A 16,090-nucleotide genomic window follows, 5' to 3' on the forward strand; every position below is an offset into this window, starting at 1 on the left:
CCATTAAGTACCATTCCAGCACTCTCCCACAGTTCCTGCATTATACCATAAAATATGTAACAACATTACTAGAATTGTATTACATTGAAAATAGAGGAGCGCTAACAGTCTCTATCAACTTGAACCTACATTAAACAATACCCTTTGAAATGGATTTCTAATGGAAATCACAAGGAGACAATAAATTAAGTTTGCCATTTGATTTTTCATCCTCCTCCTTTTCTCATCAAAACCATCAAAGATCAGTGCAAAGGCTGTCAGTGTGTAGGCAATATTCCAGTTTGCCAGAGGAAAAAAAGCCTCCCATTAAAGGGCAGCAAAATTCAGATGACAGTCAGGCAGCATTTATATGCTTTGAAAGAATTTGTATATAATTTGGGGGTGGCAGGGCTATAGTCCAGTTCTGTGTGTGTGTGTGTGTGTGAATTTCATGATAGAGCAGCCATTATTTGGGTTCTCAGTTTCTGGCAGGCTGTAAATAAAGCATGTGCTAAGAGATGAGGGATGCACTTCTGTGTTATTTCCAGCATGGAGTTAGCAGTTCTAGAGGGGAACACAGCTACCTCCAAAGCCTCCTGTACTCCTCAGATTGGAAACAGAATATCAACAAATTGTTGGTATTTTCTGCTTTAGGAGTTTATTTAAGAAGTAAAAAGGATGCAAGTGTTTTGACTTGGTTGGGGATCCTGGAGGAGATGGAAGTGTGTGTGGTGAGAGATCGCTCGATAATGAGTGTGAAAGATGAAGAATAAAGTGTAAAGGTTGCACTAAGATTTGCTAATGGCTCTAAGTCTGCTGCTTATTCCAGAGAGCTACACATCTAAGAACTCTGAAGATGATGAATCCACAAAGGAGTCGAAGCGATTGATTCGAAAACGTCGGCGGAGCACAGACGACTATTCCGAGGAAGAAGGAGAGGACGAGGAGGAGGAAGGGAAGCCTGTCCGCAAACGGCTGAATCGAATCGAGACAGATGAGGAAGATAACTGCGAAAATGCCAACGAGGACACAGAAACCCCCGCCCCTGCAAACAAGCTGCCAGCAGCACAAGCTGCTCAAGACAACCCCAAGAAGCACTGCTACCGGATAGAAAGCGACGACGAAGATGACTTTGATAACGTAGGGAAAGTAGAGAGCCCTTTGGACTACAGCTTGGTGGACTTGCCTTCCACCAACGGACAGAGCCCAGGGAAAACCATTGAGAACTTGATTGGCAAGCCAAGCGAGAAGACCCAGGCCCCCAAGGACAGCACAGCCAGCGCCAGCCTGGCGCCCAACGGGACAGGGAGTGGGCAGGAGGCAGTAGGGCCAGAGGAAGATGAAGATGAACTTTTGAGAGTGACTGACCTTGTTGATTACGTCTGTAACAGTGAACAGTTATAAGACTTCCATTTTTGTGCTAATTTATTCCACGGTAGCTCATACCAGCGGGCCAGTTATTAAAAGCTGTTTTATTTTTCCTAGAAAATTCTCCACTACAGTATCACTTTCTAGAAGCAAGAATTTCACCAGTCCTGCAGTCTTTCTGTGAAGTGACCAGTTTTGAACTTTGAAGATTAATTGCTGTAAATTCCCTCTCATACCCCCCCTTCTCCTTCCAAGTCCATGGTCCTGGGTAATTTCACTCACAAAAACCTTATAACAACAAGAGATTTGTATATTTTTGACTTTATATTTCCTGAGTGCATACAAATTTGTGGAAATGGGTGGCCTAAGAAAGCATTCCAAATCAGTCAGGGCCCAAACCGGAACTGGGGTGGGTTTGGCTCAAGGGGTGGGAGGATGGGAGGGGGGTGGTGCAGAAGCACTTGTGCTTTAGCTTTTTCATATGAGATATATATTATATTTAAATGTTCACAACTTAGATTACAACTTAACAGACAGTTAAAAGCAAAATTAATGTCTGTACTGTCGCATTTTGTGAGTTGTAGGTTAACATACCATAGCTCATTTTAGTAATCACCTTCACGGAAGCAGTTCGATTTTAATACTGGAGGCAAACAGAATTATTAGAGGCCAAGAAGGTACCATAAACAAGAACTCTGCTATCCATTATGACTTGCAGACTTTCCTAATAAACATCCTTTAAAGTGTTTGTACAGTGAAGTGTACTGTAATGAAGTTTTTGACAGTCGAAACACACTAGCCATGAATTTCTAAAGCGATCTCATGCTCAGTTCATCAGGTAGTCTTCGATGCACAGTGTCTAGTGGGAGGACGTATCGATGTCAAGTTAGTCTGTAAGTTGGATGTCAAGTAAGTCTGTAAGTGCTGCAAACTTTTACAGACAAAAGAACCCTGCGGTAGCTGCCCGGCCACATGAGTTTCACCATCCGTCGGAGTGTTCTGAACAAAATGTGTTTGTGCAAACGGCATTGACCACAGAGTGACAGTGCATCAGAGGATGGAGGGATTATCAAATAAACCGTGACTGGTCCATTCATGCCCTTAATATCTACTTCAAATTGAAGTAATCAAATGGAACAGTTTTCCTTTTGGAGGTTTCCTGTCTGGGGTTTTATGTGTGTTTTTGTTTTGATTTTACTTATCTGCCTGGATGTATTAGCAGGTTTTTGAATGTAGTTGTTGGCCTTTGGCCATTAGAATTTTCTTACATTTTAATAACTGTCATGTGACCAACTGATTTCAAGAAGGCAGTGTTTCTGAGAGAAAACGCTTGACTCCAAGACATCTCACCAACTTTTGAGCGGGCATAAGTGATACATGCTTTTATTCAAGGGAAAAAAAAAGACAATGGAAGAAAAAAACAAAACAAACCAATATGGGGCATATCAAGAGCATTCAGTTTTCTCTTTACTCTGATTAAGATGCAGGCTGTAGCATTTATACGTGCTACAGCACACAGATAACTCAAACAGATCTGCCGAACATTGAAATCCAAAAAGGTCACATCTATTAATCCTTTTGCTCTGAGATTTGGATTTTTGACTGGTGTTTATGTCCATTGCCGGCAATGGATGCACCAAAACTGCTGCTGCCACCGAGGAGTGAGTTCTCCTTTCCTGCCCCACCTGATTCCCTTCCATTATATTGTATTTACTAGTCAGTCATTAAGCACTTCTTTTCTTGTAATAAAACCAGCATTAGGCCTTTACTGAATACCTCTCTAGAAAACCTAGATCCAAAAATTACCTGCTTTTTAGCCTTTAAAGTCTTGGTTTTGTTTCCCCACCTCTTTCTCCACGAGGTCTATCAGAACCACTCCATGACTCGTTTGGGTTCTAGCAGTGCACATATCGTGCTAAAAAACTAGGATCAGGAAGATGCAAAAAGATGGAACTTGCTCTTTATCTGCTGTGCTAAGCAAGCTTGTGATTTAAGAAAAACAAACAAGAGAAATCACTCTCTAAATGAGAATTTAATTTCATCAAAGATTAAATATTTTCCTACCTTACTGATGTTAACAATTAACAGTTAAATGATTAAAACAGGGTAGTGAAAAGCCGCAGAAACTTACAATGAGTTCTTAAAAGCATATGTAGCGTTTTAAGCTACTGTAGTGCTTTGCTTTGCTTAGGTGACCCATAAATGTAGTGCATCTACATTTCTAATATACTTGTGTTTTAGAACAAGTAAGAACATACGGCTTCCACTTGTCCATGGTAGTAGCTGCTGAGCATTTTTAATACTTGCAGTGCAAACTGATTCACGTGCAGCAACAGCGTGCAACCGATGGTTTCTGATTTGTTTTGGCAGTGCCATATTTTTCTTTGCTGCCTGATGGAGCCTTTTAGTATCTGATCAGTGCTGTAGCAAACATTCTTACTTGTAGAGTCAACCCTAAATGTTCAATACCTAGTGACCAAGTAATTGTGAATGTAGGAAAATACAAAAGACTTACAGTACTGGATACACCAGTCAGGAAAAAAAATTGAGTACTGAGTTAGGGAGTGATGTAAAAGCAGGAAAGACCAAGAAACAGAATGGGAGCATTGAAGCTTGCATCAGGAGTGTTGTATTTTAAAAGTGACCAGTTGTTACCAAATTTTACTTTCTCTAGGTCAGTTCTCAAAAACAACTTTTCTGTCTTCTAGAAGTCACCCTTGGTACCTGAGCTGGCTTCATCCCACAGGATCTAGAGTTCCTCCTTAGATCCTGTGGGAATGGTGTGCAAGATAAAACTGCAAAAAATGCCCTGGAAAGTGTTACCATTTTAAAACATTTATCTCATTTCTAAGGCCTCCTGCTTGATGGAAAATGTACAGTCTCCTATTTGGGAAGATGACATTTTCCGACATGAGGCCAGCTGACTGCCACAGAGGGTTCATTCTGTTACGGTATGTATATGTACCAGAGTGGAAATGTCTTCCTGGTGTCCTCACATTCCTGTGCCCTTCTGTGCTCCTTGTGAGATCAGAAATTAACTGCCTTTGAGGAGGGATCTTCAGGTGTAGCTTTGGGCTTAGAGAAAGCTCAAACCATATGAGAAACAGCGAAAACAGGCCAGGGATTTTTTTAACATGATGGATTTAGAAGTACTAGAACAAGCAGCTATCAGCTGAACATACAAAGCATTTATTCAACAAACTCTTTATTCCACACAGATTGTCACTAGAAGCTTTGTCTTTTTTTAACTGCAAACTCTTCTGACTGGGAGAAGAATGAATGCCTGAGTAGCATTGCTGAGGGGAAGAACATATAAATCGAGCGGAAGATTGGACTCTTTTTGTGTCACCAGTATAGATGTTGGATATTTGCTTTCTTGCATGGGACTTGTGTGACTGTCAGCAACACAAAGCGCACAAGTAGCTCCAATGTGCGATTAATGAATGTAGTGCATTAATATAAGCAGAAGGGTGGTAGTGATAAGAACTGGGTTTCACCATGGTTGCTGTCTTCTAATTGTTGAGTCTGATAAACCTGAGCATTGTTTTGATTTAAAAATGGAAAATGACATCACCAAAACAACTCACAGCACTGAAATCTTGTAGGAAGGTCAGTACTGAACAATCAGCTTTTTGATAGTTTAATTTCCTACATGTTGAATTACATTATAAAATTACTGCATCTTCCTGATTATTTTTTGAATTAAAAGATTGCTCTGTTCTAGCAGCAGTTGAGAGAAACTAGAGATGCTTTTTTCTAAATTGCTCATTTATGAAGTACGTCACCTTCAAGATTTCTTTGTATTAAGTGTCTCAGTTACTCTTCCTATCATAGGAGCTAATGACTTAGTTGGATTTGTTTTGTTTTCTGTTCACCTCTGTTTTCTAATTGCTGTGAGACCTTACTCAAAGAAAGTCTAGGGGAAAAATGTATATTCACAAAAGAAAAATTGTATGGTAGTGGTACACTTGTTCTGATTTCTCCTCACATCTGTCATTTGAACTACATTGGTATCCAGATGGTGCAACTGTTTAATAATTCTAATCATTCATTGTCAGGGTGTCCATTTTATACCTCTCTTTTCAGGTGCTTATAACTTGGTTTTCAGTGTTCTTCAGCAGGAAATCCTGGTCTAAACTTTCCAATAATCGTTTCCAATCACATATTTTCAAAAACTCCTTTTACAAAAAGCAAGTGAGGAATTTTTATAGCACCTGTTTTTTTAAATTCACTTTGTACACAGTGATTTAAATAAATCATGGCAGTAATGCTCGCCCCAAGAACTGGTCTGATGAAAGAGATTTGTATCATCTCATTCAAAATGGCAATATATAGGCCTTGAAAATTGGTTTTGGTACATGTGCAGTGGCTACTGTTCACAGGCTTGTAATATGGTTCTGATGTGCAGCGTGCACCCTTAGCTATGTATTTACATTTGATGTATGCTTCCGATTTGGTGGGTATATGAAATCCTTAAATATATATAAATATATATAAAAGATCAAGAACTTCAACCAAGACAGTAACTTTGGGAAAAACATTGTGTTGAGTATGGTGGGGGAAACTCTAGAAATGGAAGAGCAGAATTTTGCAATTCCTTAAGTGCTTAGAACGTACATACATATATAGAAGCATTTAGGATATTGTCTGAAGTAAGGATTTACAGGATCAAGACCACATTTCCTGTTAGTTTCTTCTTCCTCCCCTTCCCTAACAGCTGGGATGGGAACTATATCTCACTTGAAACACTGGAAGGCGGAAAGTAGAAAAAATCCAACAGACATGATCCTTTTCCTTCTGGTATATATTGATGTTAGAAAAATTCTGTGACTAATTTTTGATGTTTTACATTTGAGTTCCCAGTCTGAGATCTAACAGAGAACTCTGGCTTCAGAAATATTTACCAGTTGGAAATTATTTCTGAATCTGGACACCCTGCAGTTGGGGTGTTGAGGATTACCAGTCACTTCAGAAAGTCGCATCACTTATTGAGCTCTTCTTTTAGATTAGGTGTTACTAACTGAGATAGTTCCTAACAACAAAAACGTGTGCTTGGGAGTTGATTGTCCCAACACTTCAGAGTAATTTAACTTGCTTTGTGTATTGCAAAAGATGTATATTGCTTAGTATGACACTTAAAAGAACAAAAAAAAAGATTGTATATTGGTTCTGGGGGAAAGAACAGAACACTCTAAAGTAGGTAAGTTTTTGTAATTGAATCTGTGGTGTAAAGCCTCCAGATTCAACTGCAATTAAAAACAAGTCCTACAACTTCGGTTTTTGACTATCATTTCGTAAATGCTGGCACCCCACACCTGAGCTGAGCAGCAGGAGAGGGGACAGTACTGCAGTTAGAGGGCGCATGTGTGCCTGTAAGTATCTACTATTGCTACATATAACCCCAAAGGTTGCTACCAAGGGCTGAACAACGGAGGGGCTCTGTTGTTCGGTTGGTTTACTTTGTGCACTTTGCAGCACTTTGTGTATAGTCGGTCTCACTGGTTCCCCAGGTGCAGACGGAGTCACTTGCTCCTGCTGTTTGGATGCTTGTTCAAATAGCAGAAGGAGATGGGGAATGGATGGAGGGAAGTGGAGCAGAAAAATGTGTATGCAAACCCATGCCATTTGCAAGACAGGCCTAAAAACTACTTGTGACTTACCCTTTAAAGACTGTATTTCCAATGGAAGGTCTCCATTTAGGAGAAACATCCCAATTACCCTCCTTTTCTCATCCTGACCTTCAAAGTAACTGGAAAATATACTTGAGGTCTCCTTCCTTGAAGGAATAGATAATATTCCATCAGTGCAATGTGGATGTGAAAAAATCAGGATCAGTCTATAGAATATTATGACAATGTTTGCCTCTGGGGACATTGGTCCACATGGTTTGCTTTCTTGTTTGTTCCCTTTACTGTGTCCCACACAACTGAACTTAGATTAGTCTGTCAGAACTTGACTTAAATGATTCTACGGGGATAAAGTCCTTCTATGAAAACATACGATAAGCCTAGTTATCAGTGCACTGTTTGTTAGTTAGATCAGTTAAAAGTCATTAATAGATATTAATCTGCTACTCAGGGTAGTGGTAGAAAAGGAAATCAAATAAAACTGTAAGCCTTGTTTAGAAATCAAATCATAAAACTGTAAGCCTTGTTTAGTTTGCCATTTTTTACCCGTTATATGGACTCTAAAATCTTGTACAGTATCTTATTCCTATCCTATATTCATTCAAATGATACTCCCCCAAACTTGCATTAAATCGATGTGTTGTCAATGCCAATGTGGCTGCTCGTTCCTGCCCATTTTCCACAGTCCTCCCACTGCAGCCAGGAGAGGGATGTGACCGATTCAAACGCATAATGTCACCGTTCCTGCTATGCACAGCGGTTCTCACATGGGCACAGATCCTATACATTAGACAAACGTCAGGTATTTTCAATGTCCTGGGTAACACAGAACAGGTCCCTTGCCAGCAGAATGGTTACCCTCCAATATTCTGTGAGAACTGGATCAAATCTGCCAGACAGGTCTCTTTAAGATACACTTTCATGAAATACAGTTTTGTCTTACTCCTGGGTGCTGTTTGTATGTTTGCAAAGAAATCTTGAGTTCCTTAAAAATGGTCTCCTTCATGGCTGGCCTCATTTTTTATTTTCTTTCTCTAAAGAATTAACACAGTGAAGTTCCACAAGCTGAGCTCTTTATGTAGAGTTTAACCCTTGCGTTTCTTGAGTCCTGAACTTTGGTTTTCTTCAGTCTCTCTTCAATCATGACTTGCTACAATATCAAAGGGAAAGGACCGAGGGGACACACACTGTGTGTGTGGGAAGGGGGGGAGATATGTTGAAAAAACTGGAAGTGTTATTCTTGTTGCACATAAATTGGGTGGTGCTTTCACTGTCTTTTCCCTCCCACCAGTAATACCACGTGCATGTAAAACATGCTGCGTTTAAACTTTTTTAAATGGAAGTCATGGTGGCCTCAGTGCTCAAAGGGTTAACTGCAGTTTAATAACAGCTAATGTTTTTAGATTTGCAGTACACAACTGTTTAAATACTGTATTCCTTGTAAATGAAGTAAAAAAAAATGTTAAGGCTGGTGCCAATATTTTTGTTAATGAATTGTTCAGCGTTGTCTCTCACTACAGTCTGGTCAGAACTCTTTGTCTATAAGCTGGGCCTGAAGCCATTTTATAGCTTGTAGGCCTAATTGTGTAACTTTTCTTTCATAATGGTTTTGTTATAATATCTACTGTCATTTCTTTCATATAAATATGACATGTAAATTGTCATAATAAAAAAAATTGAAATAACTTGATGTACAAAGTATAATGTGTATTGAAGATACAAGTGAATTTTAATGGGCATCACACATGCACATTTCTTTTTCAGCTTTAAAACAAGCACAGAGTAATGGCTGCTGTGTATTGTTCCAGCCTGTGATGGTTCCTTGCATGTCATTCCCACTGTCTGCCTTGGGAACGGGCAGCTCATGGTTTATGTTGCTTTTTTTATGGCAGCTCAACTGACAGTCTTTCTTTCTTTCTTCGACCAGCTCTGGCTGATGGTGTGGAAGATCTGATGGACTGTTTTTGCAGTCACAGTGATTTTCTGCATGTATTCCATTTTCTACGTAATTTTTATATCTCATTTCATAGTGATGTTGCAGTCACCTGACAAAAACCAGTTTGCCTGCAGCCAGCACCGTACCCAGCTAGGCTGTTCCAGCAGACATCCATGAGGTTTCCACGTAGTGCTAATGAGAGAGGAGACAGGTTCATTGATATAGGCTGAGATGTGTAAAATCTGGAAAAAATGGGGGGAAAAAAAGGAAGCCTGCAGAGACGCACTGAAGAAGCAGATGTTCTGACATGTGGCAATGGCAGTGGACACACCAGATATTTCAGGACTTTAACAGGAGAAATTCAGGGAGAGATAAATCAAAGAAGAGGGTGGCTTTTCTCTGTGTGAATCACTGAAGCCTTTTTTTTATTTCAAATGTGTTTGTGGTCAAGCTACTGCATGTTCCTGTAGTGATGAGAAATTGCAGTGAAAATCTTCCTCTTGCTCCAGATCCACTGCCAAAATTTTATATTTGCATTTTTTTTATGGATTCTGGGTATTTTAAGTCTGAACTGGCCATCTTATGGCAGGCAGTGCTGTGGAGAGAAACAAGCTCCCTTGGATGGCAAGTTCTGCATTCTGTCCTAAGGTGACTCTTAACCCTGAGAAGGTACCTGCTGCTGTCCATTGCCTCTGAACATGGCCCTGTTGACTAAATCACTGTTGGACACCCAGTGTTCAGATATCAGTGTGGGGTTGGGTCCTGACTCACTTAAAGCTCTTACAGCTGAGGAAAAGCATTTTCAAATAGTACCATTCTGTTCATTTGTAAACTTCCAGGAAATGTCTGCCTTCCTGCTCTAAACTTCTGGTAGGTGCAGCACTCAGTACTGGGGTATGAAGTGTCTCGATTGTGTAAACGAGGAAGATGTGGATTTCTTTTCCTCCTTAATGCCTTGGCCTCAAAACCAACTTCCCTGCTTGGACTTAAACCATCCTTTTTTCCATTTTCTTTTGAAAGAGTGGTATGTGACAGAAGAAAGACTCGCATTTGCATCAAGAGGAGAAATGAACACACTACTGCTCCACCACAGTGGCTTAATTCAACCTCAACCACTCAGAAATCTTATAAATTAACAACCTAAAGGAGTTGCATGATTTGGAGTTAACTACAGAGGTGATGAGGGCTCTTTGTGGCTGATATGACAGTCGTGTTAGGTAACAGGGAATGGACATGAGCAGGAATATTGATTTATAACCACAAAGTGTGGTGAATGGCGTTTCCATGCTTTTGCATCTTTTCCCACCAGCTGCCACAGCCTGATCTGTGTTCACGGATGAATTGTAATTTTTTGTTTCCAAATGAGCCCTTGTCTTGGCACGGCAAACTTGAAGATGGTTGAGACATTTCCTCTTCCTCATCTGCTGTTGCCTCTTTGTTTTTTTTTAAGCTATTCTAATGTTGTTTAAATATCACTTCATTGTGGAATTTGCTTACATTTCAGTCAAGGTGATTATTTATATGAGTAATAATTATTTGCATAATTAGAATCCAAAATGGGTAGCCATGGTTGAGAAGCTTTCCAAAGCACTGTGAAAAGCTCAGCCTAGGAGAACCACATTATGTTCTTGTTCCCCCTGATTTCTTTACACGCTTTCCTTTTCCAGAATGCAGTGCTTTGGCTCTCTGCTATTCAAGACTGTAACTAGGAAAGTCCAGAGAAAGGAAAGATGGTGACCTAATCCTGTTCATATTTGGTTTGTGTTTGTGAGAACCTGGGTTTGCACCCGGGTAGGTAAATATCATAGTACTATTGGGCTCCTGATCCCGAGTCCATCAATGCTTAAGGAAATCAAGTGAATACTCTTTAGGCAATTCAGGTACTTGTGACATTCTTTTTATTCTCTGTGTGCATCTATCAGGCACTAGGTGCTGGTCATCCACCTAAAATTTCCTTTCCAGCATCTGAAAATGGCACTTGAAAAGCTGCTGTTTGTTTTTCCCTTTTTCACCTCTCCAACAGAGACTTCCATGCTAAAATAGGTATGCCAGAGTTCAGTAAGTGTACAATGCTGTCAGACACACAGTGCGATTCTTTGGGTTGTCCTGTGCATGGCCAAGAGCTTAACTTGACCTTGTGGGTTTCTTCGAGCTTAGGATATTCTATGATTTTAGGACTGGAGCCAGTACTGTCAACTATAGAATCGCAGAATCATGGAATGGCTTGGGTTGAAAGGGACCTTCCACATCATCTCATTCCAACCCCCATGCCATGGGCAGGGACATCTTTCACTAGACCAAGTTGCTCAAATGCCCATCCTCCAGCCTGGCCTTGAACAGTTCCAGGGATGGGGCATCCACAACTTCTCTGGGCAACCTATTCCAGTGCCTCACCAATCTCACAGTAAAGAATTTCTTCCTAATATCTAATCTCACCCTGCCCTCTGTCAGTTTAAAGCCATTACCCCTTGTCCTGTCACTCCATGCCCTTGTCAAAAGTCCCTCTCCATCTGTCTTGTAGCCCTTTAGATACTGGAAGGGGCTCTAAGATGTCCTTGGAGTCTTCTTTCCTCCAGGCTGAACAAGCCCAACTCTCTCAGCCCGTCTCCCCAGCAGAGGTGCTCTGGCCCTCAATGATCACCTCAGCGCCTCCCCTTTGCTTCTCTTTTCCAGAAAATGAAAACTTCACTCCAAAAACTGCCAGAGATACTCCCGGAGCACAGCCCGCATCGCTCCGGACGTACATACGCCCGACCGTAAGGAACACTGCGGCTGTGAGGCGACAACCCGTCACCTCCCCCGCGGATCCACGATGACTGTGAGGGGGAATTGCATCACAGAGCAGCGCGGTTCCTGTTCCGGCTGCGGCGATGGTGGAGCAGGGAGGCGGCGGCGGCGCCATGAGTTTCCTCAAGCGGTTCCCGCCGCCGGCCGATGGCGTTCGGCACCAGCAGCCGGACACGGAGGCGCTGCTGGCGGGGCGCAGCCTGGGCGCCGGCACCCTCTACATCGCCGAGAGGTGCGGGGGAACACACGGACCCCTCGGGGGGCCGTGCTGTGAGGGGCTGCTCCTGAGGGCGTCCTGAGGGGGCTGCGGGGTATCCTGAGGGGGCCGGCGAGTGGGAGCCTTCCCTGAGAGGCTCTCACTCCTGAGGGGCCTGTGGGGTCACCCCTGAGGGGACCTGCCCGAGGGGGGGATGTGGGTGATTTGGATAAGGGTGTGGAGGAGGCCCTCGGGGGGGGCTGTGAGGGGCAGGGGTGTGAGTGTCCCGCTGTTCCTGCTCGAAACGGTGTTTTAAACAAGGCAGAAGGGAACAGCACGGCACGGGAGCCCGACTGGTGGTGCATTCAGGGCCAGGCTGGATGGGGCTTGGAGCAAGCTGGTCTAGTGGAAGGTGTCCGTGCCCATGGCAGGGGCTTGGGACTAGATGATCATGAAGGTCCTTTTCAACCCAAACCATTCTATAATGAAAAACACGGCACCTCTCCTCCTTTGACAGGCAAGTGGATGGGGCTGTTGGGTTTCTGCTGTTATTAGCTACTGTGGTTCTTTCATGTTGAGTTAATCACGTGGAGACTGTATGTCCTTACTAGGCAGAAATCAGTCTGGTTATTCTGGAAGATGTTATCTGAGCTCTTTACAGTCTCCTTTAAATCCTCTCTGCATTGTATAGCTCAAGAAGACAGCTTAATGGTTAAACCAACAGAATTTTCTTTGACCATGGAAAATACTCATGATATATTCTGCACTAGAAGAGCATTGTTAGAACAAAAATGTCATTTAGAATGTGCATGGAGGAGTAAATTGTCTTTTAAAACCTTTAGACTAGGAAACATTTATAAAATGGTCAATATTTTGCCCCACCTTGTTAGTGGTGTTGTGTTGGAGAAGAATCTCTTTGGAATTTTGTTTACTCTTTTGTTTAGTTTGGTCGCAGATACTGGAGCTTTTGGTTGTGCAGCATCAGGTCTCAAGAGGTGTAATGTTGAGTTTCCTTGGAACTTGCTTTCTATAGGTTTTTGTATGAGGCACAATACAAGGCTGCCACCTTCCTCTCAACATGTTTGGAGCACGTTGCAGAAGTTTTACCATAGTCACTTGCTGGTAATGAATAGAATATGCCAGTGTTATGCAGGAATGCCGTGGGAGAACCCAGGAGGACAGTGTGGCTCTGGATCTGTGTACTGATTCTCTATCAGCAGCTGTAAACATTGAGGACTGCCCAGTTGAGGCTAGGAAGGAAATTCTTTGCTCCCACTGCACTAGTTCTTGCTCTCAGCCAGATTTTCCAAGGCAGGGAGTCTTTTTGTGACTTTTCCATTGGTTCTATCCCTCCACAAAAGCTTATGAATGCTGAATTTTGCATGTGGTGGAGGTCTCGCTTTCTGCCCGTCAGTATTTCTGTTCACTCTGTGACCTCATTGATCGCAGACACCCAAAACTAGCTTGAGTGTGATTTCTCGTTGGCTTAGAAAGACGTGGATCATTCTGATATGAAGGAGGCAGCGCCCAGTGGTGACAACCTGTGCTGTCTCTTGCTGTGGTTAGTTAGGGATGAGAGTGAAAATGGGGGGAAGCAGAGGTTATACAGATAAGTTGCAAGGGAAGGAATACTCATAACCTGGCTTTGTTAGCTGTGCTGATCACAGAACTGTTTGTTTTTATACATCCAGGCTATACTCACATCAGATCTATAATTCTCTAGAAATTGTGATATTGACTTTTCTTTTGGTGTTCTCTTTGTCTTGAAAAACCACATTGAATAGTTTGAGTTATAAATCACACTCTGGAACCACTGTAGTTATCTTTGGAATGATGGGTACCTACAGAGAGGAGAAAATAAAGAGGTAAGGAGAGAAATTCAGCATTCGGTGCAAATGTGATAAAGCTGCAATGTGTTTGGGGTGCTCAGCTTCACATTCTTTGAGAAGAGGTTTCTTTTACCTCAGCCAACAGTTAATGCCATTGCAAAGTCTTGTTTGAGCAGGTCCAGGTCTGTGTATGCCTGAAGAGTGCCTTGTCCAGAATTGCTCTTTTGGGGTTGTTTTGCTTTTCTGCAGGCTTGAGTCGGGTACTATGGATCCACTGTTAGTTTGTAACTTGTCTCTTCTTCCTCCGCTCCTCCTTGTTAGTCGCCTGACTTGGTTGGAAAACTCTGGAGTTGGCTTCTCCTTGGATTATCCCACCATAAGCTTACATGCCGTCTCCAGGGACCTGAGTGCCTTCCCAAGGGAGCACTTGTATGTCATGGTGAACGCCAAATTTGAAGGTATGCCCGGAGGGTTCCTTAGCGCTCCCACACTGTCATAACGGACATGATTTCTTCTTCAAAAAGAGTAAATGTTGGTTTTAAAAATTATATGCTTCATTTGAGTAATAGCTTGTATTTTCTTTTTCATTTTTGCAAAGTATAGTTGTCTTAAAAGTACAGCTTTGCACTCTTCTGGAGTCGCTTCTGTACAGTTCTGCTCTCAGCATGTGACTGTGTACAGCTGGAGATGCTGAGAATCAGTTTGCTGCTCTGTTACACTGTTTTAAACAATTTAGTTCCTCTGCAGTCTCCCTGTGATTCCAGCTTGGGTATAATTTTTTCTTTATTGAATTTATATTAATGTTGCTGCCCTCTCCAGGCTTTATGGATTCCCGCTGTTTCACAGCAGCCTGGAAATTTTCATTAATTTTCTCCCACAGCTTACTTAAAAACAAAAAAAGACAATAGGTCATATGACCAGGCTTTAATTGATCTTTGTAGATTGCCCACAAAACCAACCTTTTTGACTGTTCTTGTTTTGATGTCAATGAAAATCTGTTTCATTGGCTTTTTTTGATATATTAATTTTTTTTCTTATGGTAGACCTGTTAATATTTTAAGTGTGTCATAAACTGCCATCTCAGTTGAAGAGTAATGGGTGTTAGGTGTTGAGCAGGTCTTCTTTCCCCTTTGTGCCTACTGGTCATAATTGTTAAAGGTTAAAATCTGGCATTTAATTTTTTTTTTTTAATGTATCCAGAAAGCAATGACAAGACTCTGAGGAGGCGGAGCCGTTTCTAAGCTATTAATGCTCTTCATTATTTCCTTCTCTCAAGTTACTAATAATCTCTGACAGTCTGTCACTACAAATAATAAGAGAACATGCATCCTCCTCTTGGTTCTTCTTCCTCATTTTCCTTTAACGAGTTATTTTGAAGTAAACTGAGCTTCGTCTGAAGAAAGATACTGTTTCTAGCTTTTAATTCATTCTGATCATGGTGTTTAAAAATACAGATATCGTGTGTTAATTCTTATCTAGAAATCATTAATAGACTGATTTTTGTGGTATTTCCTCCATGTGTGTAAACTTTCTTTTATATATATGTACTCTGCCTACAGTAAATCTTCTACAGCAGGTAGATTTTAGTTTTCAAGTCTAGCCCTGGTCTGCAGTTTTAACTGCTGAATAGTGTTAAACTCAAACCTTTCTGCTTTCTTGGCTGCAGAAGTCTTCATTCTCAGTTGGGCAGAGAACATTTTGTTCTTCTCTGAAAGTTTTTGTTGTGCTCTCTATGAGTGTGTGCCTTGTCCTCACCCCTTTTTCAGAAAAAGGCACTCAGAGGTTGACTCCATTGAAAACGAAGAGCTGGACTCAACAGTAACAAGCTGTGCCTGCGGGTGTCAGTTGGAAAAGGATTGGGTAGCTTCCTTTGCACACTACATTTTTGGGGGCAGCTGGCTGGCAGCTTCTTGGCATCTTCATATTCTTGGTGGTGCCAGTTTTGTATGTGATAAAAGCCACTCTCAGTGGAACAGCCTCTTCTTCTGTAGAAAATAGTTGTGCACTTTTGAGGCTGTCAGTGCAGTGTCCCCAGCCACAAAGTGATGAACTGCAGCCATCTCTGTGGCTTTTATATTCACAGAAAGTAAAACACCATGTTGTTGCTTATTTAGTCACGCACAGAAGCCAGGAAGTGCCGTCTTGCCCGCAGTTGTCACTGGCTCTGTGTGTACTTTCTACCTCTGACATCTCGCTGGCTAGCTAGGAATACTGGAAATGGAGTAGAGATCCTCTGTAAATGTCAGAGTCCCCTGTGAGGGGCCACACTGGAAGGTGGCTGATTTCATGACAGTAACGTCAAGGATCTGTAAAATTCATGTGATTTAAAAAAAGACATGTAGTGTTCTGCAAGTAAATGGCAACAGCT

The 16,090-nt window shown here is 41.8% G+C and overlaps 2 protein-coding genes across 2 annotated transcripts in view; both read left to right on the forward strand.

The window, feature by feature from the left end:
• RSF1 (remodeling and spacing factor 1) overlaps nt 1-8,657 on the forward strand; it is a 63,956-nt gene extending 55,299 nt beyond the window's left edge. Inside the window, exon 16 of the mRNA XM_017830086.1 lies at nt 809-8,657. Within this exon, the coding sequence (XP_017685575.1) occupies nt 809-1,383 (575 nt within the window). The 3' untranslated portion in view covers nt 1,384-8,657. The remainder of the gene's footprint in view (nt 1-808) is intronic.
• A 3,095-nt stretch (nt 8,658-11,752) lies between these two features.
• CLNS1A (chloride nucleotide-sensitive channel 1A) overlaps nt 11,753-16,090 on the forward strand; it is a 12,137-nt gene continuing 7,799 nt past the window's right edge. Inside the window, exons 1-2 of the mRNA XM_017830088.1 lie at nt 11,753-11,929; nt 14,044-14,180. Of these exons, the coding sequence (XP_017685577.1) occupies nt 11,781-11,929; nt 14,044-14,180 (286 nt within the window). The 5' untranslated portion in view covers nt 11,753-11,780. The remainder of the gene's footprint in view (nt 11,930-14,043; nt 14,181-16,090) is intronic.

The sequence above is a fragment of the Lepidothrix coronata genome, unplaced genomic scaffold (genome assembly GCF_001604755.1).
Source record: "Lepidothrix coronata isolate B3197 unplaced genomic scaffold, Lepidothrix_coronata-1.0 Scaffold174, whole genome shotgun sequence".
In the NCBI taxonomy this organism is placed as follows: Eukaryota; Metazoa; Chordata; class Aves; order Passeriformes; family Pipridae; genus Lepidothrix; species Lepidothrix coronata.